Source organism: Patiria miniata, unplaced genomic scaffold, assembly GCF_015706575.1.
Source record: "Patiria miniata isolate m_02_andy unplaced genomic scaffold, ASM1570657v1 HiC_scaffold_3, whole genome shotgun sequence".
Lineage (NCBI taxonomy): Eukaryota > Metazoa > Echinodermata > Asteroidea > Valvatida > Asterinidae > Patiria > Patiria miniata.
This window is the reverse complement of record NW_024037069.1, coordinates 15,483,760-15,506,276: the sequence shown is the minus strand read 5'-3', so window position 1 is coordinate 15,506,276 and position 22,517 is coordinate 15,483,760. Positions and strand designations below refer to the sequence as shown.

General features: G+C 40.7%; 2 protein-coding genes across 3 annotated transcripts; one reads left to right on the top strand and one right to left on the bottom strand.

Annotated features, from left to right (window-relative positions):
* Positions 1–3,373: 3,373 nt before the first annotated feature.
* On the bottom strand, positions 3,374–7,934 carry LOC119737149 (m7GpppX diphosphatase-like). Its single transcript, XM_038211269.1, has 4 exons — positions 7,523–7,934; positions 6,200–6,345; positions 5,453–5,680; positions 3,374–4,682 (listed from the first exon to the last, which is right to left on the bottom strand). The coding sequence occupies exons 1-4, from the start codon at positions 7,905–7,907 to the stop codon at positions 4,410–4,412; spliced, it is 1,032 nt and encodes a 343-aa protein (XP_038067197.1). The 5' UTR covers positions 7,908–7,934; the 3' UTR covers positions 3,374–4,409.
* Positions 7,216–20,416, top strand: LOC119737148 (zinc finger MYND domain-containing protein 10-like). 2 transcript variants are annotated; one of them, XM_038211268.1, is made up of 11 exons: positions 7,216–7,291; positions 9,644–9,752; positions 10,068–10,235; positions 11,255–11,334; positions 12,955–13,039; positions 13,549–13,637; positions 15,913–16,013; positions 17,032–17,204; positions 18,073–18,320; positions 19,093–19,218; positions 19,958–20,416. In XM_038211268.1, the coding sequence occupies exons 1-11, from the start codon at positions 7,218–7,220 to the stop codon at positions 20,049–20,051; spliced, it is 1,347 nt and encodes a 448-aa protein (XP_038067196.1). In that variant the 5' UTR covers positions 7,216–7,217; the 3' UTR covers positions 20,052–20,416. The 2 variants fall into 2 exon arrangements, with proteins under 2 accessions (XP_038067196.1, XP_038067194.1); XM_038211266.1 differs by lacking the exon at positions 7,216–7,291 and adding an exon at positions 8,098–8,342 and having other exon boundaries at positions 19,958–20,414.
* The last annotated feature ends 2,101 nt before the right edge of the window (positions 20,417–22,517 follow it).

The window sequence follows — 22,517 nt, the reverse complement described above, 5'->3', positions numbered from 1 at the left end:
GCGCTGAAGCCATATACTTATAATCCACGTCCATTGCTAAATCGAAAGCCGTTTAGTTTGCTTTTGCTAAAAAAAAAATATTCCTTTGCACGCAATAATCGCCGACGTATAAATTTTGTTATATTTAGTATCACTAACTGCACGGAACAGTTTTAAAAGCCTGACAATTAATGTCTGCTTGTCGCACTAACTGTCGTTAACCTATAGTTTTCATGTTCATTTTGTTTTTCATTTTTAGTTTACTTTACTTATCTCAAAGCATGGGGAAAACAATTTATACTTAGAAATTATTATGATTCATTAGAGCTTATAGAAATAAAGATAACAATAGCACAGGGGAAACAAATATGCACGTTTTATGCGTGACACCATTTTGTGTGCGTATAAATGAGAAAGTGTTAATAATGTGTAGGTTTGAATTGAAACATTTTTTTCGAGAAAAATTAGCCACTAGGCATATTAAAGGGAAGATACAACATTTGCAAACATCAAAAAAACGAAATGATCAAACTATCACGAAATATCTTACTGGACTGTTATGGAATGACAGTCCAAAGCATCCTGTAAAATCGTGGCTCCTGGTGTGCTGGCATTTTAAAGAAAACTTGTATTTTTCCCAACGCTGGTCGGCCGATCAGTGTTGGAGAAAACTGGCTTTTTTTTCAAAAACTGCTCCTAATTGTTCATATGTAGTTGCTCCGCATTTTCTTTGCATTTGTTTTTACACATTTGTGAAATGGTACAAGCCTGCTAGACTGATTCTCTATAACCTTACAATGCCCAAAGTCTATAAATTGCTCTGTTTATCTTAAGTGGGGTCAGGGAATCAGACTGCAAGAACATGGTTGGTTTTCTTGGGCTTTCCAGCATCTCTGAACCAGAAACGTGAAGTAAGTCAGTTTAACAATATTTGCTATAACGAACTAATCCTCCAAATCCATTTATTTCTGAATATTGCAGCAAAAGCAAATGTTGTACATTCCCTTTAACCAGTATGGAACAGTTGAGAGAAAACCAAACAAACAATTATAGGTTTGTCTTCGTTAAATGTCATAACTTCACTTTTAATCTCTTGGGTATTTTCCGACAAAGAATTAAAAAAAAACTTACCTCACATCGCCACGACAAGTTGATAAAAGAGAATCCTAACAAGGATTTATCCTTTCCATTTTATAGAAATTTGTGAACCAGACACAGAGCCATCAACACCGCTTATCGTCAGAATCATCAGAAGTTCCCTCAGTGTTCTCCTGATTCACCTACAATAATGTCTTACCAATTCCTAGTCTATCAAGACATATTCCAAAAAGCTGCTAACTGCACTAAAATTTGACTAGAATTTTATACAGGTACATGTGTATGTGTTACCACTGAGAAACCAGAAAGTACTACATGTAATGTATAAGGGTCGCCAGGATTTATTGTGCTAACCCATGGGAACAAGCACGGTAGTCCAACCTCATAGCTTGACAAAAAGATTGTGCTTACTCACCCATGCTCATCCAAAGCCTCCATTGACCGTTTCTATGGGTATAGGGACGCTTGAAACCCATGGGAACAAGCACGGTAGTCCAACCTCATAGCTTGACAAAAAGATTGTGCTTACTCACCCATGCTCATCCAAAGCCTCCATTGACCGTTTCTATGGGTATAGGGACGCTTGACTGAATAGGGGTATAAATATTGTGGGTTTTTTTTTTGTTGGATTCAAGAGGATCCGCTAAACAAGATTTTGAAGGCTGTTAAGGGTGTGGGTTCACAAAATTTAATACCTATATCGTCCTGGTATTGTAGGATTCAATTGTTAAGATAATTCAGTCAATTTTAATAAATCGCAGCTATATACATTAGTCATTACGAAATACGTGGATTAGTCTATATAGCCCCCCCCCCCCCCCCCCCCCCCCCACCCTGAAAGCATGCAATAATTGGCAAGCCTTTTCACGGTTAGAGTTTCAGACAATTAAGATTACCTAAAAGCAGTTTCCTTTGGCCTATTGGCCTTGGGGGAAAAAACACGAAAATTTTAGACCACAATGTATACATATGGCTCATCATGGAGGAAGGAAACGTTTCCTTCCTCCTTGGGCTCATCATGATCAACAACATGAAAAGCGGCCGTGACCCATGGTGCGTGCTTGCTAGCTAGGTGCAATAGAAAATCTAAAATTCCATTCCAAGTATTGTATTGACTGAAATAACTCACCCGCGGGATACGTAACTTTGCTGTGAACCCAGTCCAGGAACGACGAACTGAACCCGAATATACATGTACTTCCAAATACATTCAACATCAGAAATCAAGACAATTTAAACAAACAACGGCCGTTGAATACTTGCTCCGTGGTGAAACTCTATTTTTTTTCCTCCACAGTTTTCTAGACACCCAAACGCCTCAGCACATTTCTCAGGCTTGTTATCGACCTTCTGACACCGGCGATTTCAGACCATCAAATCAGACGGCTATCGGACCTCCCGGCCAGGGGGAACATAACAAGGTTGTCAACGTAAATAACCCAACCCGCAAATTCCAAGACCTGACCCGGAGTAACTTAAAGGGATTCAGTGCAAATGATTTTGAGAACAATATCAACTACATGTAATTGAAAGTAAATTACTTTTTGATTACCAAACAAAATAAGTTTTCATGCTTTCAGTATTATCTAAGAAAACCGTAAGGTGTGGATTATATAATGGATAGGCGTATCTTGAAACGTGACGGTAAGGCCCCCCCCCCCAAAAAAGTCTCCGGTTTCTGGTATGCGCGCGCGTCGCCGTAGCCATGCGCGTCGGCAAAATGCAAAAAGTTTTTTTTTCAATGATAGATGATGTCTCAAAACCGCCAAACTCACTGGTTTGACTGGAATCCTGCTGCTGCACAATTTTAACGTGTTTTTAGATTGGGTTATGGTCGAGAATAAGATTTATAGGTAGCCTCTCTGGACTCCCATATATTTGAACTAAGTTTAGTCGGGCACCATTTGCAGTCATCAGCCGACATTTGAAGCAAAAAAATCTGGTGAAAAAAAAAGCCGCGTCGCCGCACCACTTTTGGGCAAGCTCCATACCAGAAACCGGAGACTTTTTTTTGTCCTAACCTTGGATGGAAATAAATGTTGGCAGTCGCTTTCGGCATTTAATAATTATTTTGATGTCGTTATTATTTGTTCTTATAGCGAAAGGAATAAAAAAGAATATTGATGTCAACAAGAAGAAAATGTGTGTCTGCGTCCTGAATTTTTTTTTTTTTTAACCAGAAGGCTCTTAACCAGTTCAAAGTAAATGTCACAAATTTATGACGCCCTTAAAATTACAACCAATAAAGTAACAGTGAGAAATGTCATAGCGAATGTGAAACGTTGCAAACAGTGCAATTAAAAAGCAATAAGTATAGTTTATTTCAAATCATTAAATCAGTCTATTTCCAATAGACTCATTAATACTGCTTTTGCTAAATGTATATACTATTTTAAAATTAGTGTTCGGACGATATTTTAAAAGTTTATATATTTTTATTACACTCCTGATCTCCTTATAAGGCAGAAAAAAGTAGTTTCATGTCCCGCCTTTTTGAAAATAATGAAGGAGGCAGGGCGTTTCTTTTGTCCCCATGATGGCTGATTTTTCAAGAATGGATTCTTCACTTTTCTCAAATATTTTGTTGACACAAAATTCTGTCATTAACTTTTTCTACATTGCTTACAATTTTGTTGGGAAAAAAAATAAAAAGACAATGTATTGACACTATAATGTGCAACATTTATTGCAAATGTATAATTTAACCAAAAAAAAGAGGCAGCTAGAAAAAAGGAAGCGGGCGGGGATGAGAACGAAACTGGTTTATTTTTTACTTGGCCCCAGCAACCAAAACATAGCAAAATGCCACACGAAGAGGCCTAATTTGGGGATATAAATAAATATTCAAATATTGAAGCTCATGAAGGCGCTTGAGAGTAGGCCAGCCAGACTTTTTTCCCAACCCTCCCAATCTGTCTTTAAACCCTGTCTATGGCTTTGTCCAGAATACATGTATACAGGTACGGCAAAAACAATTGTTTTATATCAAACTTATAACTTAATTTTCTACATGCCCAATGCATGGATAGCACTCCACTTATTAAAAATGCTGGAAAATTTTTGGCTCATTTCAGTGATCAGAAAGTACACTAAACGGGAAGAAATGTCAGCCTATGGATGACAAATGCAAATCCCACAAAAAGAGTGGTATGTTTTTTTCAAATTTACTGGCAACTGCCTGAAGAGTCTTCTTTTGAATGTCTCTTAAGGCTCATGTCAGTTGTGTGACTTGCATCTCAGACTTGATATGTGTCTTAGGATTTACTTGAGTCAGACAAAACACACGGCACTCAAAGTGCAACTCATGGGTACAAGAACTTGGCAAGAAAGTCCTATTTCTTTTCTCCTCTCACTTCCCTGAACCTCGCCAGAAGTCCGTCTTTCTCCCTAATAACAAAGCTCAGGGTCTTCCTCTGATAGTAATCAGGAATGAGTTCTATATTCTGGATGACGTCAGACAGGAGGTGGGCCTTGGTGACCCCTGACCCCGGTGCGTCGAACTTCAGATGAGTCACATGGACATGGAGGTGGTAGTACGAGGGCTGGTAGTGGAGGTACATTCTCAGTTGGTCCGGCCGTATGGAGTACTTCTCCAGAACTGCTTCCTGCAAAACAATGAAATATTACAAGAATCATTTACTTATTTGTTTATTCATTTTTTAAGCTGAAAATTGAATGGTCAGGAGTTGGGTTTGAACCTGTGACTTTCAGATTGCTGTTCCAGTGCTCTATCAACTTAGCTATCCGGCCCTATTTTGTCAAACCTGGGAAAAAGCAAATGGGTATCTCACAGAAATGATGCTTTTGATTTTAAAACAAATTTCACTGTTAGATTCTTTTATAAAATTATGTTAAAAAAGGACTAAAATTGGCAATTTAAATATAATTCTTCAGAACTGGCTCCAGCAAAATAAAGATTTCGGTGGCACTATTTCCATAGGTAATATTGTACAGTGTGATGTATGTCTTCTTAAATTTCGGACGCCCCCTTTCTTTATCAGAATATGATCAATTTTTAATAATGGATCTTATCCCTTCCAGTAACTTTGAAACTTAGTTCACCCTGTAGCATTAAAGAACAGGGCCCCAGAAACCATGGGACAACAGTTCATTTCAGTAATGCCCAAATTTATATATCTGCTCAGTTATGTATGTCATAAATTTGTTAAGATTTGAAGGTTTGCATGGTGGAAAGATACTAAGACAAGATAAGTTTGCGGTAGCACCATGTGAATAAATCTCTTGGAACCACACATACTCACAAAAGAGATTCATTCACATGGTGCTACCGCAAACTTATCTCGTCTTAGTCATAAATTTGGTTATTCTGTTAATTGAAATCCTAGTAATCTGAATATTGACAGCGAGGACCAACCTGGCACTTGTCTCTGATGTTCCTCAGCAATGGCAGATGAGTATCGTTGAGGTCTCGCAGGCTTTTGATGCCCCTCCTGTGGCAGATAGCGACCAAGTAAAGGTTCTGCATCTGTTTCCGGTCCCACTTCATGTCAGGGAGCAAGACAAAGCCATCCTGGGGGTCAGGATCCTCAAAGACGATACGTTCAACCTCCTCAGCTTTCTTCTCCAGAATATTGTACACCCACTGAGAACGATAGGATAGGAAAATTACTGGCTATAATTCATGAAAGAAAGAAATGTAAAATTCCACGATTGATAATAACCTACATGTGTAATAATGTGAAGGGATAACTTATTGTCATAATTAACATTTTCTTAAAGATGGTTATGCAGATTTGCCTACAGTGACAAAACAATGTATTGCAAGTATCTGAATTTTAAGTTTTGAGAACAATTTTAATAAACAAAAAATCCAGCAGTGTATCTAGCTTTTGATGTCTGGAGGGGGAGGGGGGCAAAATCAAAAGTGTTAGTCAGTGGGTTATTCATCATTTGATGTCGGGGGGGGGGGGTGTTAAAATCTATGTGCTGTCATTTTCTGTTGCTGACATTTTGATGTGCTTGCAATGTTTTTTGGGGCTTGGTTTTATTTATTTGTCATTCATGTCAGACCAAAAAAAAAGTCAGACCTTAAAAGAAAAAAAAAAGTTTTAAACTAGCTGTCACACGTTTTTAAAGTGCAAGTCTTTTTTCTTTCCAATACCTGAATTTTGAAGACCTGCTGCTCAAGATATGGCAGTGTGACGTTGCAGTAGTCCTCCCAAGTTTCTTCCAATAAGGTGATATCCTGATCAGTGTACTTCTCTATGTGACGATCGGTTGCTGGGTATATGACTGTTGTTTTTATTCCTATTCAACGAACAGTTAGCAAAAAGTTTACAGTCCGATTGTAATACTGAGCCCCAAAATTACAATTGATTAACAATTCACACATTAAGAGAGAATACCTGTGTTTGCAATTTGTGACCTGTAATCAGGGTTTTCATTTTGTTCTTCTGAATCTGTTAACTTGAAACAACTAACAGCTGACAAATTTCACAATTAAGTTTCGGTATTAAATTATTTAATAAATAGATGGTTAATAATCCTACACAAAGATAATTATTGGTTCAATAGACATTAATTACTGCAAAATCCTCCAACTGCCTCCATGTAAAAATAGTACAGCCTCAGTCCTCCAATATTATCTGTTATTTCGTAAATGTGGTCCTTGGAGGGTAGACCACTGCCTCAATCCTGCAAAACCATCCAGCAATCACTGTTAATATGTTGAGGCAGAGCCAGTGGTAGTGGCATCCTGGAGCAGTGCAGAGGATTTCAAGTATAATCTTGGCCTCAATTTATGCACAGCTGAGCATAAACAACAAAAGGTCCTGCCTAATACCATGAATACCTTGACATAGCTTATACTATAGTGCATCCTCCAAAATCAGCCACACATTTTTTGCCCTATATACTATATAGTAATATAGCCTCAATCCTGCAAAAATCCTCCAATTTGCAAAGAGGATTTGGGAGGATTTGGGAGGATTTGGGAAGGTTAGGGTTAATTGCAATAGAGTCATAACACAATCTAGGTTATAGCTTGAAATTTCCAGCTTTCTAGGCTCATGATAGTCCGAGTAACTTGGACCCAACTTTTCGCCTTTTTAACATTCGGCAGACCATGTCCGAATGTTAAAAAGGCGATAAGTTGGGTCCAAGTTACTCGGACTAGGCTCATGACATGGGGAGATTCGCCAGAAAAATCTCCCTATGTCATGAGCCTAGAAAGCTGGAAATGTCATCTCGTGATGTTGTTACAAAATCATTTGCTCTTATGGTCTAACTAGTAACTAACTAGTCCGAGTAACTTGGACCCAACTTATCGCCTTTTTTAACATTTGGACATGGTCTGGCGATATCGCCAGACCATGTCCAAATGTTAAAAAAGGCAATAAGTTGGGTCCAAGTTACTCGGACTAGTAACTAACACATGACAAAAGTTTCTGGGGAAAATCTTGGAGTAATTGTGCCAAAATCTTACCATTGAAACCCAGTTCCTGCTTTGGAAGTCCATCATACACACTGTAAATATCGTTCTGCAGGTTCAGGTTCAATGTTAAATCGGCAGATAAAAGCGAAGGAAGGGCCGGCTCGGGAAACGGTGTTTTCTCCAATAACACAACCGCACTGTCGGTGCTTCCTTGAAACTTCCCACAGAGAATCGCTGATTTATTTTTGGCATTTTGGGAGAGGATTTTTGATATTTCGAAACCCTCGAAACTCCCCAGCGTTTTAGACACACCATCCCCACTTCCGGTTGTATCTATCTTTTGTTTTTTAGCTGATTGTTCGGAGTCCTGGTCGAGAAAATCATCGTTTTTAGAGCGCTTGGATTTCGCGCCTTCAACTTCCGCGGGGGCTGCCATTTTGTTTTTATACTAAAACCGATGTATTACGAACATTGTTGTCTACGGCTACGGATGCACTGTGGACGGACATACAGTAGGAAAATCTGAAGCCATAGCCACAAAATACTCAATTCTCGCGGGCGGCTAGTATTACTTAGTCTGCTACTTATACTGACACAACTAAATAAATGCTGTGTGCTTACCATGGTTCTGGGAGCAAGACCAGAGGGGAACGAACAATCTACCTGTACTCGATGGATTATGAACATCTCGTCTCCATGATCACGGGGTACGCGTCGGTAGGCCAGCTGCACTTTTCTCTTCTGCGGAAAGTTTTGATTCATGTGTTCCAGAAATGGCTTCCGATGGAGCCTCCATTTTGTTGTCATCTGAGGCTGAGGCATATGTAGAATCACTAGAAGTCATTCCAATTAAAGATATAGGCAGTCCACGGTATGAAAACTGTATTTTTCCTGATTTTTGGTCGTGTTTCACTGTTTATAAATCGTTGAACGTAGCCCCATAATTAAATGTGGCCTATTTACTGGACTGCCTCCGTAAACATAGGCCACACATCCACATGTACAAAAAACGTGTCGACTTTGCCAAATTTTGATTTTCACATTTAGGCTTACTTTGTAGATTTTTTTTGCTTTAGAAGCATTCTCACCCTCTACACTGTATATAGGCTAATCAGAAAGTGCTGCCTTTTTCAGATGTTTAATTTTTGTGAAATTTCATGTTGAAATTTTGATACGCAAACGTGTGCAAATGTATCTGGAAATTTCACGAAAAATGGACATCTGAAAAAGGCAGCACTTTCTGATTAGCCTATATAGAGGGTGAGAATGCTTCTAAAGCAAAAAAAATGTAAAAAGTAAGCCTAAATGTGAAAATCAAAATTTGGCAAAGTCGACACGTTTTTTGTACATGTGGATGTGTGGCCTATGTTTACGGAGGCAGTCCAGTAAATATGCCACATTTATGGAGCTACGTTGAACGGTTTGTTAATGGTTTGGGGGGGGGGGAGGGACAGTGGGGGGATTGAATGCTTGTTTATACTTAATGATCTATTTGGTTGTGTACATTCTGACATTAGCAATTAAGGCCAAGTTCGGGCAAGGACCATTAGTCGACTAGTGGTTGATTTGTGACGTACCTTACGCCTGCGCACTGTACTCCTAGAACTATGAGGCTCCACGTAGTGGAGCCTCATAGGTTCAGAACCCCGCAAAATTGTTGTCAGCACAAAAAACTAATTAAGTACAAAAACGTCCATCCCAACCAAGCTTTTTCCCACAGAACCGCTGCACAGTTTGCCCCTAAACTCCGTACAATACCTCATGACATACTCACGTTATGTGCACCCAACAAACATCGGTGGATTCTGTCTGTTTTCGGCAAAAATGATGAAAAATATGCCCTTTCCGCACTGAGCCAACCTAACACTTGAAACGAGCACGCGCGCAGAATGATCGCAGTCATTTTCGGGTTCGATCGCTCGGAGCGCGCCGCGGGGGGTACGTACTTGCACTTGTACGCATGCTTATACTATCGTTCCGCTCCTACACCATGGAAATATATATGGAAAACTATGGAAATACCAATAAAAGAAAAAAAATGGCTAGAGCGTAGATGCAAACTGTTGAAAAATGTTTACGATACATTTTTTTGTGGTCATGGTATCAAGAAAAGACAAAAAAAAAATGTGGGAGCTGGACTTAACATGCTTTGAACCAACATTTTTGACACAGATGGACAAAACAACATGAGTATGTTGAGAAGCTCAATATGCAGGCAGTGCTTCACGCCGCGGCCAATGAAGATGAATACATCAAAGAGTTGCTGATTCAACATGACAAGGTAATAACAAATAGTTGCAGGCCTAATGGTCCGTGAGGTTTCACAAGAATAATCTCCAGAAGTGCCTTTCTTATCTTTCCCATTACATTGTTGGGTAGAACGAAGTATCCTGGCGCCTTTTTGCTTGCGATGTAAAGCCTCAGTGATGGATTGCCAATTTGCAAATGTGTTTACAAAATACCCTGAATTTGGGACTTACAAACACTTCCAGAAAATTGTCACACCTCCTCCCCGTAGACTTTGTATGCAACCACCAAAAACAGGTGTCCGGATACCTGGCATACATCTTCTCTACTTTTTCCTCCCTTGTTCTAGATCCCTGTTCTGATCAGTGATCTGATGTGCACTGAGGTGTGGCAACAGAAGGTCTTCTCCATCATCAAGAGAATGGACTTTGAGCCCCGCACCACCGTCCCGCTCTACATGAGTCTCTACCATGAAGCCACGCTGGTGAACCTGCTGGAGACGATACTCTATCACAAGGTATCTGAAATACCAGGGGCGGATCTAGTTTGGATTACCCAGCTCGACATGGGAGATTTGTCAGTAGATTATCTGGTTCAAGTTAATTGTATTCTCATTTTGAGTGGATCCTTAGCTGTACACAGTGTATTAATGATTGCGCTGTAGTTTGGTGAGTGTTTACTTGATACGTTCACTAAAACAGGAAATATCGGCCTTCAAAGTGAAAGCCTGTCACCTACGTCATATAAATCGTTCCAGCTCTACTGGTGAATCGCCCATGCCATGAGCCTAGAGCTGGGTATTCCTAGTTAGGACGGATCCAGCTTAAGCTGAAGGGGGGGGGGGATGGGTTAGCTGCCAGGGGGTGGGGGGGGGGGGGTAGAAGCCATGTGCTTCTTTGTCCTGTATGATTTTCCTATTTTTGGCAACCAAAGGTGGGGGGGGGGGGGCTGGTAGATCCCTAAAAACCCCTGTAGATCCATCAATGAAAAATATATAACAAATCTACCCAATTTATCACAAGAATAAACGAAATTGAATATCCATTAGGTTTGGACAAAACTACATAACAGAGATAAAGCTTTTGCAGTCGGTCCCTGACAAGCCCCTGCAATGGTAGAGGGCACCGTCTTGGGAACTTTGGCACTGGGACCCAAGAAATTCCTAGCATACCCAAAACACGCACAGTTGCCTGAAAGAAGAGTGCGTGAGGTGCGCTCGGAACTTCTCAAGTCCAGTGTCATACTTCTGAAGACTAGATTTCATTCATCTTTTGGATAGTGCCCTCTAACCGGCGTGGCAGCTTGATCGCACCTGCTAAGGATTGGGATAGGGTAGGGGGAAGGACAGCAGGAGTGTGGTGGTGGGTGAGGATCACTGATGAAGCCAAGGAGATGGGGAAGTGGAAGAAACAAAGGAGTGTGGTGGAAGGTAAAGATCACTGATGAGGCCAAGGTTTAGGAAATGGCAACAGAATTGTGTCGTCCTTGATTCAGTTGCTAATGGTTGTTTGTATTGTGGTTTGTAATAATTATCAGGAGCCGTGTGAGGCAGCTGGAGACTGTATCTTGGACATCGTTGATTACTGCTACAGGAAGATCACCTACCTTATTGCAAGGTAACTTAATCTGTATTTTTATTTATTAATTTTTTTAATTATTTATTTCTTATTTTGACTGGGTAGCCAATTCAGTGGAATCCACTGGTCTCCCGCGGAGCCAAGTAAAGAGCAAAACATTTGATGAAATTACAGTTTTTAAAGGTGGGAGGAAAAGACCCCAGAAAAGACTTTTCTGAGGTAAACCCACGGAATCAGGTAGGGCCTGAAAACCCAATCCACATATTTTCCCAGGCAGGTATCGAACCCAGGTCACAGCGGTGGAAGGCGAGGCAAGTACCGCTACGCCAACCTGATGCTTACCTTGGATCCATCTTCTGTGTCATTACATCCACATCACTTGTCCTTATACAACCCTCTTGACAATGTTATGCCCCAACTATAGTAGCGTCCCAACTATAGTTGGGACAGTCAACACCGTTTGAATTGTCCCAAATATAGTTCGAACTACCCCAAATATGGGCTCTGTGCTTTGACAAAAGAGGGCGCCCTTTTACCTAGCAGCGATGTCCCATGGGCAGGACATTTCACTGGTTGACGCGCACCGTTCCTTGTGTGTGACGCACGTACACCAGGGGATTTGTACTATGTACACGCAGTGGCTGCGCTTCGCGGCAAATGAATTGCAGTCAGGCAAGATGGCGTCAGTCGGTCACCCCAACTGTATTCTCTTTCACGGTGAGGGGGTACTTGTGAACGGAGCGGATATACTTATGGTAGTTCCTAAATGGTTGAGATAGCAACTGCTCCAACTGTAGTTGGGGCCATTGCAGTATGCTATAGTTAGGGCAAAACAATAACAGCATTCTTGTCTGTGTGCCCATCCCTTTGTTTCTACATTCTGTCTTGTTTGCTCATTTACTTATGTGAATTGTCTTGTGGTCTTAATTGTGTCTTTTCTGCAGTGATATTCTTGTCACTCTTCTTCTGATCAAGTTCTTTTTGATTTCTTGTTTCCTTATTTTACTTTTTTAGTGTTTACTTCTGCATTACTCTTTTTGTCTTGCCTACACTTAAGAGAAATTAAGATCAAATATTTATGTACATTGGTTATGCATATGTGTGGTGTTGAGTGCGTGCAACTTATTGTCAGCTGAAAACGTACAATCATGTAGCAACTTGGAAGAGAATGTACCTAAGTGAGAACATACCGTCGCGTCAATGCAACAATGTTGTATCTCCTAAAATAGCATGAATGCAAAACGCAAGTTTCAGAATGTCAAAAGGTTTTATCTCGCTTAAAATAACCCGGATGTACATGTGAAGTCAATGGACGTCGAGATACCACCTTGTTGCACAGAGCGTATTCGCGCAAGATACGACTTTGTTGCAGAATAGATTTAAGACCTTGTTGCACTGACGCGACGTTATGGTGACAAAAACAAAGACAAATCCTTCAAAATGCAAAAAAAATGTCTTTTGTTACTGCAGAGGGTGAATTCCATACCTCACTAATTTGAGCAATCTTGAATGTATCATGGCTGTTGCAAGTGAACATCAGATCTTTCAAGAATGATAAAGTCCCTCTTCAATAATAAGCCGATAGAGATGAGTTGACACGTTTCCTCACTAGTGTCACATTTCTCCCTTTTATTTCTCCTTTTTATTTTGCCTTTGTAGACAGGAATCTGGAGAAGATGAAGATGAGGATGAGGAGGCCACGCCCACCAAGGCATCAAGCCTTGAAGAGGAAAGAGGAATGGAGGTGGGTGTAGTATTAGCCATGAAGAATTAAGGAGTTTGCTGATACCATAGAGGGCACTCTGACATGGGTGCGCGCTGATTCATTAACTCTCCCGATATTAGACCAGTTTTGGCGGCAGCTCGAGATCAGCGCATTCTGGTCTCTACCTTCGCAGGTACCCACTGATAAAGCAAGATGGAGAGAGGCAATTATAGTAAAGTGTCTTGCCTAAGAACACAAGCACCGTGTTCCCCGTCAGGCTCGAACTCACGTACCACGACAAGTTAGTCGAGAACCGTAACCACTTGACCACAGCGCTCCACATGAATTTACAAGTAATGTTTGTGAATTTGTGTGTTAAATGTACATGTATAGAAGGCGTCGCTGTGAAATGTGCATGAACTGTTGTCCAAGAAGTAAGGGAGGAGGTGATGTCGCACTTTTGCAGGGTATTGGCAAATGCTGAAATTGGTGCACATTCATTAAGATTCATGTAAAATTATTATCAATATTTTTTTTTTTATCAACAGGAGTTGAAGAAACAGGAGAGAAAGTTACAGTTTGATGTCAGCATCAAGGCCGTGTCCATTCTCAGATTCATCACTGATCACATTTCAGAGTGAGTAGGGTAAAAATATGAATGGCATCCTTGAAGGAATGTTCTTTTGAAATTGTATTCGCTTCTGAAAAAAGGCCTGTTTTAACTTCAAAGTATCATTGTTCTTTAACTAATTTCTCGAACATCAAACCTGAACATGACAGCTTATAAGTTAAAAGATAAAGATTTACGGTAGCACCATGTGACAAATCTCTCTATGAGTTTGTGAGGTTCTGAAAAGAACCGGGGGAACCTTAACATTTCGGACAGTGTGCTCTGCCTTATCAGGAGACAGGGATTCCAGAGATGAAGGAGTGTTATGTAATGGAGCTGGAAGCAGTGAAGTAAGTGAAGAGTGTAACAGTGGAGTCCTAGCTGGAGCTTATAAGTTTTTCAAGGCCTCTGCATCCATCTATTGAAAAAAATCCCAAATATTTCTGAAAATTAATTTACAGTATACTCCGGCTAAACCGACATCGTACAAGTCGTCAAATCGCTCAAGTCGCGATTGTCCGTAATGCATTTCCATTGAATTTTTTATTTCTAAGTCGGCTTTTATAAGTCGCCATTTCGCTCAAGTCGTCGTGTTATTCTCGGTCCTCTTTCCATAAAAAGCATTACAAAATGTTTTGTGTAAGTCGGCATTCAACAAATCACGCATTGACATCGACTTCCTGTGCTGCGGTTGGCAAAGTGTCAAGTGAAAAGTGGTTTCGCACGGCCAGTGATCGCTGCATGCATCGATGTCGGAAAAGGGTGTCCTACTGCATACCACTACGCGGCGCTATAGGATCTTTGCTGCAAACATTGCATAATGCATCGTGAGCATATCAATACCAGTACCCCCTTCTAGTCTGTACGCATGCACTCTGTCCATTTTGGGGGTCGTTTTATTGAATGACTAGTGCTGCAGTCAATGTGTGCGTGGTATATACCGGACCACGCACGCATTTAATTTGTTACTGTGCACGTATATATGTATCGTGGTCTCCACTATCAATACCCCAAATGTGATGATACAATTCAAGGATTATTTTGCTGGATTCAAGTCAAGCATTAAGGATATAATCCAGGGTAAATCAAAGCCAATGAGTGCAATGAATCATGTGCGCTAAGGACCATTCATGTAAGTCGGCAAAATGACGATTTATAGCATACCGTAATTTCCTGCGGATAAGGCGCGCGGCGGATAAGGCGCAGGTCCCTAAAATCACCCCAAAAAATTCAAACGCCAACAGATAAGGCGCACCGCCGCATAAGACGCATGTTTGACAGCACACAGAAGAACACCAGGCGTCACCCGGTGTCGGTACATCGCCACAAAGGGGCCATTGTGTTGCCTTAGAACGATCACACTATTCGGAGGATGAATAAAGCCGTGTCCGCACTGGACTTTTTTTTTTGGAAGGTTTTACCGAGACGATAGTAAAATGAGAAATGGTCAAATGTGACCACTGTCCGCACTTGGACTTTCGACACGGGAAAATTTACCCAGACCGCGTAGGAGAAGTAACCGAGCTGTCACAGTGTCAGTATAATTACTCACCGTACACAGAAAACAAATTGCCGATCACATTTTCAGCCGCCGATACACACAGTAATATTACACACGCCATTTGCATGCACAACATAATCGTTTACACGATATTATTTCATCTTGACACGCTAAATCTTGACGAAAAGGCCTGTAATTCTGACGCATTTGTGATGCACGTCGTCGAAGCCATGCCGCTGTACGATGTTCCGTGCGGCAGCAGTGCCATCAGTATTCGTTGGTTCCCATCGCATGCTTACAGAATCGAAGCTATGATGTGGGCCAGGAACCAGTGACTACGGCCTACGTACGGTACCGGACCATGATGTTCCGTGCATGACTACAGTAGCGTATTGTTGGAATGAAAGCACGATCATGGGGGATCAACACATCGCGGCATTGTTGGAATGAAAATACGGTCACAATGTCTGGAGAGTTGAGCCTTGGTTGACCGCATTATTGATTGCGGCATTGAAAGAATTCTTCACACAAAGACCGTCACTTTGAACTCAAGCGACACCAGATAAGGCGCACCTGTAGATAAGGCGCAGTAATGTTTTTGTGGTCTAGAAAGTCAGATAAGACGCGTCTTATCCGCAGGAAATTACGGTATATCGGCATTCGCGTAAGTCGTCACCAATTCTCGGGTCCCGAGAGTGCCGATTTAGCTGGAGTTTACTGTATTTCAAATCTCATTTTCCTAACCTTTCACTCTAATCATTATCTAATGGATAAGTTGCTGATTGTGTTTTTCATTTTCAGCATGTCACTGAGTGTCACAAGCAGAATCCTCAACACCAGTGACTTCCCCTGTTTGCTGGTACAACTCATGGAAAATCCTCCGTGGACAAAATACAGAAATGGTAAGTAAAGTGTTTGCGAGGTGAAGTACTAAGTCGGGAACCCGGTTGGAGATATTTTTATTAACCCATGTTGACAAAATATAGAGGGCTCCTATGGACCAACCTGACCCGGTCCTAAATCTTGGTACCAAAAGTCATCGTCGCCATTGTAGTAGGTAAAGACTTTTTTCCAAAAGGTGTAATATCCACTGAACTGAAAGTGGAACAGGTTAGGTTTTGAACAATCTTCTTTGGATTTTGAGTGGCGTTATTATTAACGAACACAATGCATGAAAAGCAAACGATCTTATATGCCTTTAAGTAAACATGACATATGCACCTATGATCTTTTCATGACATCTTAATCACTGCGTTCTATGGCAGTGCAGTAATATAGATTTAAAGATATAGTCCATCATTTGCAGCTATCCGAAAAGTAACTGGCGTAATTGTTGTTGAAAAACATACTTGGGTGAAAGATAGTAAGGGACTAAATTCATGAAATTATGAAATTAATCTTTCTGACAAGCTGTCATTTTAAAGTAATCAACGAAAGAAGGCCTTTCCAACGGTGCTTCTTAAGACGCACAGTAGGAAATTTAAATTAGTAGTTCGTTTTGTTATTCGGCGAAGTGCGTGCAAGCATTGGCATGATGCACACGCACGCGCGGTTGCTATAATTCATCGGATCAGTGCGCGACATCGCGTAGCTGCAATTGGCTCAGTGAGAACGTGTCTCGGACGCTGAATTCAGGCCCAATTCAAAACATGATTCAGCAACTTTTGATTTGAAATTGAGATCCTAGAATGCTGTTTTTCTCGAAATATACAGCTGAAGCTGAGCTGAAACTTCATCAGGTTAGTTGTTCAGTACCCTTCTTTAGATTTTGAGCACTTTTATTGCTTCAAACAAACAAATGCATGAATTACAAATTATGGACTATACTTTAATGCTCAGGCATGAGCCAAATGCAATTCAAAATGGGACATCACGAAACTCTGTCTATAAAATCAGTTCTTATCTACTGAATGACAACAGGGGTGCTGAAGAAGTTCATCGACGGCAAGTGGCACACGGTACCGCCCAGCGATAGGATGAGACTAACCAAGCTTGAGGGTCAGGTCTGGATCGCTCTCTTCAACCTCCTGCTAGGACCGTCTTGCCAGGAGAAGTACGAGTTCAACAGCCACAACAAAGCACAGATACTCAAGGTGCAGTCTCTTACCTTTGCAGAATCTTAGCAGGTTTTTTTTTTACTGAAGCGGGATGTGAACCTGTGACCTATGGATTGCTATTCCGGTGCTCTACCAACTGAGCTTTCCAGCCGTATGTTGGTTGTTCCCATGTTTTTGTCAATGTCTTTGTTCAAGGGGTGCTAGCCAGAAACCATAAGCCTGCATATGCCATGTAGCCAGTGATCACGCTCAAAGTCACGATGCCAGCAATATCATTATTAGCAATGCTGCAAACCTGGGAAATGGCAAACAGGGATCACTCAGTTGAAACAAGAGGGTAGGCACGCTGGTTCTTTTCTTACCCCTCACCTCAGCATCTACTGACCCAGGTTCAGTTCCACCAGAGGGTTCTATGTGGAAAGAATTTTAAATTCGTTTTGATTTCTGAGTAAAGAAAATTTGGTATCTCCAAAACATTCTTGAATTTCATTTTGCCATAGATTTAACAAATAAGAATCTGCCACACAATAGGTAACAAGAGTTTCCTCCATTCTTGTTTTTTTGTTTTGTAAGATACATCTAATCTGTGCCTTAACCTCATCTCTCTTCTTTCACGAAGATCTTTCAATATCCAACGGGAGGGTTAGAAAGGTTTTGCAGGATTTGAGAAAGTACAGTCCGCCCACAATTACTGATACTGGAAAGTTAAAGAACAAAATAAGTAGATTGTGCAAGTAACAAAATTCAGTGGATTTAGAAAGGTTTCTTGGAAAATTTCCTCAAGAGTTGGGATAAACAATAATTTTGAATGAGTACAAATGATAAACCACTACATGATAACACACTGCTTTATGGACTCCCTGCATTAATTGCAATTATTACTTTCTTTTACAAAAATGTGCAGTTGAGAGCGCATCTCTCTGAGGTCATCTTGGACCAGATCCCAAGCCTGTGCGACCTCCAGCGCTACCTGAGCCACCTCTCCATGATGGACCCGCCTTCTTCCAAGACAGGGCTGGTTCTGGAACAGGTCCCTGAGATACGAGATGGCATCCTGAGAGCCAACGAGGGCAAATGGTCCGCCATCGCCAAGCACCAAGTCAAGACTGTCTTCAATCCTTCCGCAGCAGCCATGCGGGAACAGGCCAGAAGGTTAGAATTTTTTACATCAGTGAAGGGCAAAACCTAATATTGATTTACATCACCCCAACGCAAAACAAAATCCATTTTATGAATAGCTAATGCGGTACCCGCTGCTATGTACATCAGATTCGAACCAGCCAACCGATCCCGTTAGCTCTGTGGTCGAGTGGTAAGACATCTGCACTAGAAAGCAGGAGGTCGTGAGTTCGAGTCGCACCCGAGTGATTTTTTTCCAACTGTCACTTGGGAGGTGGCACACTGAGTATACAGTGTTTATACGTCGGTGAGGGGCAAAATCTGATATTGATTTACATCACCCCGACACAAAAATTCCACTAAAATGCAGGAGGTCGTGGGTTCGAGTCGCACCCGAGTGATTTTTTTCCAACTGTCACTCAGGAGGTAACACACTGAGTATACAGTGTTTATATGTCGGTGAGGGGCAAAATCTAATATTGATTTACATCATCCCGACGCAAACATTCCATCTTATGAATAAGGTTATGAGTTTGTTTTTAAAAATATGAGAATAGAGAATGTCTTAATGGGAGATGAAGTTTTCCCAGAATGTTCCATGTTTGAACAATCTAATAATAATTATAATAATAGCGAATGTATCCACCAGTATTGGTGCTCAAGGCGCTACATCATTATTACCCTGCTCAATGGGCCTTATCACCCTGCTCCTTGGATGATTAGGCCAATTAAGAAAAAAATATACCAGTTAATCGAAAATGCAGAACACTATTATTCTTGTCCTTTTTTTTGATAAATTGTTCAGGTTTGCTGAGACTTACCGTCTGGACGCACTGGAGACTCTCATCACAGAGCCTCCCAAGTGTGCAGTGTGTGGACAGCCTGCCACCAAACGCTGCTCACGCTGCCAGAATGAATGGTACTGCAGAAGGTAAGATGATGCATGGCTAGCACATGATCAGCACATGATCAGCACATGATCAGCACATGATCAGCACATGATCAGCACATGATCAGCACATGATCATCACATGATCATCACATGATCATCACATGATCATCACAAGATTTCGCATCACTTTCACATGATCAGATTCAGTACTGATTTCAGTCGCCATGCCTCTATCAGCCAGCTAGCCAGTGGCCGTTGAAGTTTACAAACTTAAATTCATGCATCCACTCCATTATTTTTTAAATAACTAAAAAACTTTTCCAAGAGAGTTTAAGTAGTAAGCAAAGCAAAAAATATGCTAAGTCTTCGGCAACCAAGTGCTTCAAGAATATAATACAAATGAAGAATGATATAAAGGGGGTTGCAAAGACATGACCCGATATTCGTTGGGAGCTTAGGGTTTTGAGAGGGACGATTTCAGCATTATGGAAGGCAGTGTAATGTCCCTGACAGAACCAATTAACCATGGTATCTAATTAATGATTTAGACATATGATCCAAAACTCCTAGTCGGTAATCTCCTTGACCATTACTAGATGATGGATGTGTTCTGGTGAAAATTCTGAAAATTGTGCTCAACTTGTTACCAATTATATGTATTATTTTGTGAATACATTTCAGTGTCGTTCACATTATTTTGTGATGCTGTAAAAGATTTTACCAGTAGAATATTCCATTACTTGAAAAATTTTCTTCTTGTTTTTTTTTCCGCTACCAGAGAGTGTCAGGTACAGCACTGGTCCAAACACAAGCAAGCGTGTGCACTCATAGCTGAGTCGCAGCAAGCCATCAAGACAAACGGCAAGACGTAGCGGGGAGGCTGACCCCATAGAAGGAAAAGGAAAAAACGACCAATCACACCGTCCAGACTTGACAACATGTTAACTCCCTGTACCTCCCAAAAACTGTCTTAGCACTAAAATCCTGCGAACTGTTGTGAGGAGGGACATAGTAACAAGTCTAATGTTGCTTGCTGAAGTAGCAGAATGTCGACTGACATATCGACCTGTTAGTTCTGTACTGCCTAGAATTCCGCATGTTACTCCCTGAACCGCCAATTGCTGCCTTAGCGCGTAATGGTTTTTATGTACAGTCGAGTCTCGTTATAACAAACTTGTTCGGACCTAGCCAAATTGTTTGTTATATCAGAATTTTGTATTAAGAGGAACATCAGTCCCATTCATTGTGCACATAAATGCACAGTCGGGACTAAGGCTTTATGTTTGTTATAACCAGAATTTTGTATTGATAGAGTTTGTACTAACGAGATTCGACTGTATTCATCAGGGGATTCATAAATACCTAAGACAGTTTACCCATTCCCATTGGTCGAGAGCCTGTCACGTGGCCGGTCTTAAACGTATGATAAAGACATGGCTAGCTGGTCTTAAACACTTTTCCTGTGTCACAATAAGATGTGGACTCCTACAAATCCAGTGCCTCTTACTGTTTTATTGGTTGAAAGTTCACAATCCTCACGTAGGCATGCGCAATACTACCAGTGAGTCAGTATTTCGTAGTCCTAAATTCACAATGCAACGCCCCAGGTGCATTCTGCGTGCGCCAGTCTCCATAAAAGGAGTTGTTTACATCTTATTCGTGAGCTGGACACTATTATTTAGAGGGTGTTTCAAAAAACATGAGTTGAACTTGTTGAACAAATTCGGGTTTTGAAAAGTTTTGATTTTTTTAACTGAAAAGGTATGTATGAATGGGAATAAATATGTGCTTTCGGCTTGGGTAATTATCAGCACCCAGACTCCAAGCGGTCTTAAACAGAGTGATTAAAACCTTCAAAGCACACATTTATTCCCTTAATAACTATGTGCTTGGCCTTTTTTAAACGAGCATGTTTAAAACTCGCTAGGGGCTTGGTCGCTGATAATGGCCTGAGCCGAAGGCAAGTGTCATTATCCACGTCTAGGCCCGTGTTCGGTTTTAAACATTATTTTTTAATACCTGCCAATTTTTTTTTATAAATTACAATATATTTATTCCCATTCCTAAATACCTATCTTTCAAAAGTCACATCAAGTCAAAAGTTCACAATCTTCCAAAGATTTAGTTTGTTCAACAGCTTTAACTCCTGTTTTGTTAAATACCCATCTGGCCATGTCTATGGTATGTGCCTCGTGCATGTAGTACTAAAAAAATCTCCTTTTATGGAGATTGGCATCTACGCGGTGTGTACTGCGCTATGTGGCTTAGAATACCAGCCAGTGTATAATCAGTGGTTTAAAACCACCCACTTGAAGGGCTCTCGACCAATAGGAATGGGTAAGCTGTCCCAGGTATTTATGAATGAACTATAATACTATGTATACCCATATGTAGTAACAGTGTATAAAACTACCTTTTATGAAGAATAATTCATCCCTTTTTTCATCATGCTCAAAATGCTCACTTTCCTCTTACGCCAAAAAAAAAAAGTCTCCGATTTCTGGTATGCGTGCGCGTCGCTGTAGCCATCATGCGCATCGGCAAAATGAACAAGTTTTTTTTTCAATGAAAGATGATGTCTCAAAACCCCCAAACTTAATGGTTTGACTGGCATCCTGCTGCTGCACAATTTTAACGTGTTTTGAGAGGGGGTTGTGATCGAGAATAAGCTTTATGTGGTATCTCTGGACTCCCATAATATTTGCACTAAGTTTAGTCGAGGACCATTTGCAGTCATCGGCAAAAAAATCAGGTAAAAAAAAAAAAAAAAAGCCGCGTCACCGCACCACTTTTTGGGCAAGCTCCATACCAGAAACCGGAGACTTTTTTGGGGGGCCTTAGAGGTGAAGAGAACACTTGCTTTTTGTGCTTTTTTGTTTGAATCAATTGCTCAAAACCATAAGGAGGGTACATAAGGTTTCTGGATAATTTGCCAATGTTCATATGTGCCTTTCAGAATTGGTCGCATCTTTAAGGCCATTCACACACTGCCCGTTTGTGTGTAGTTTCTCAGACCCTGTTTCACGGCTGTCTAGCCAATTTCCCCTCTCTGAACAATACCTCTTGCTAGCCCCCTTAACTTTTTCAAAGTTGTTTTATCGCAGAAAACAAATTATACACTTTCCCATTCTGTACTCCCCAGAAACAAAAGTAAGGAAATAATCAAAGCAAAATAATGCTTAATGTTTGTTTTTTTGTTTGAATTTGTCTTTCATATTTGTACAGGACGTAGTTTGGATTTTTATAAATCAATATTTAATGGAAGTTATTTTTGTTTAAATTGATTGTTTCATTTTAAACTGAAGTAATATTACATGTACATGTACAAATATGTAAAT

Coding starts and splice junctions, on each gene's coding strand:
- LOC119737149 (XM_038211269.1), bottom strand. CDS start 7,907: ATGGCAGCCCCCGCGGAAGTTGAAGGCGCGAAATCCAAGCGCTCTAAA. Junction 6,346..7,522: donor GCAGGAACTGGGTTTCAATG/GTAAGATTTTGG, acceptor TTCGTTGAATAG/GAATAAAAACAACAGTCATA. Junction 5,681..6,199: donor AGCAGGTCTTCAAAATTCAG/GTATTGGAAAGA, acceptor TATCGTTCTCAG/TGGGTGTACAATATTCTGGA.
- LOC119737148 (XM_038211266.1), top strand. CDS start 8,245: ATGGCTTCCGATGGAGCCTCCATTTTGTTGTCATCTGAGGCTGAGGCA. Junction 13,638..15,912: donor ATCACTGATCACATTTCAGA/GTGAGTAGGGTA, acceptor TTTCATTTTCAG/CATGTCACTGAGTGTCACAA. Junction 16,014..17,031: donor GTGGACAAAATACAGAAATG/GTAAGTAAAGTG, acceptor GAATGACAACAG/GGGTGCTGAAGAAGTTCATC.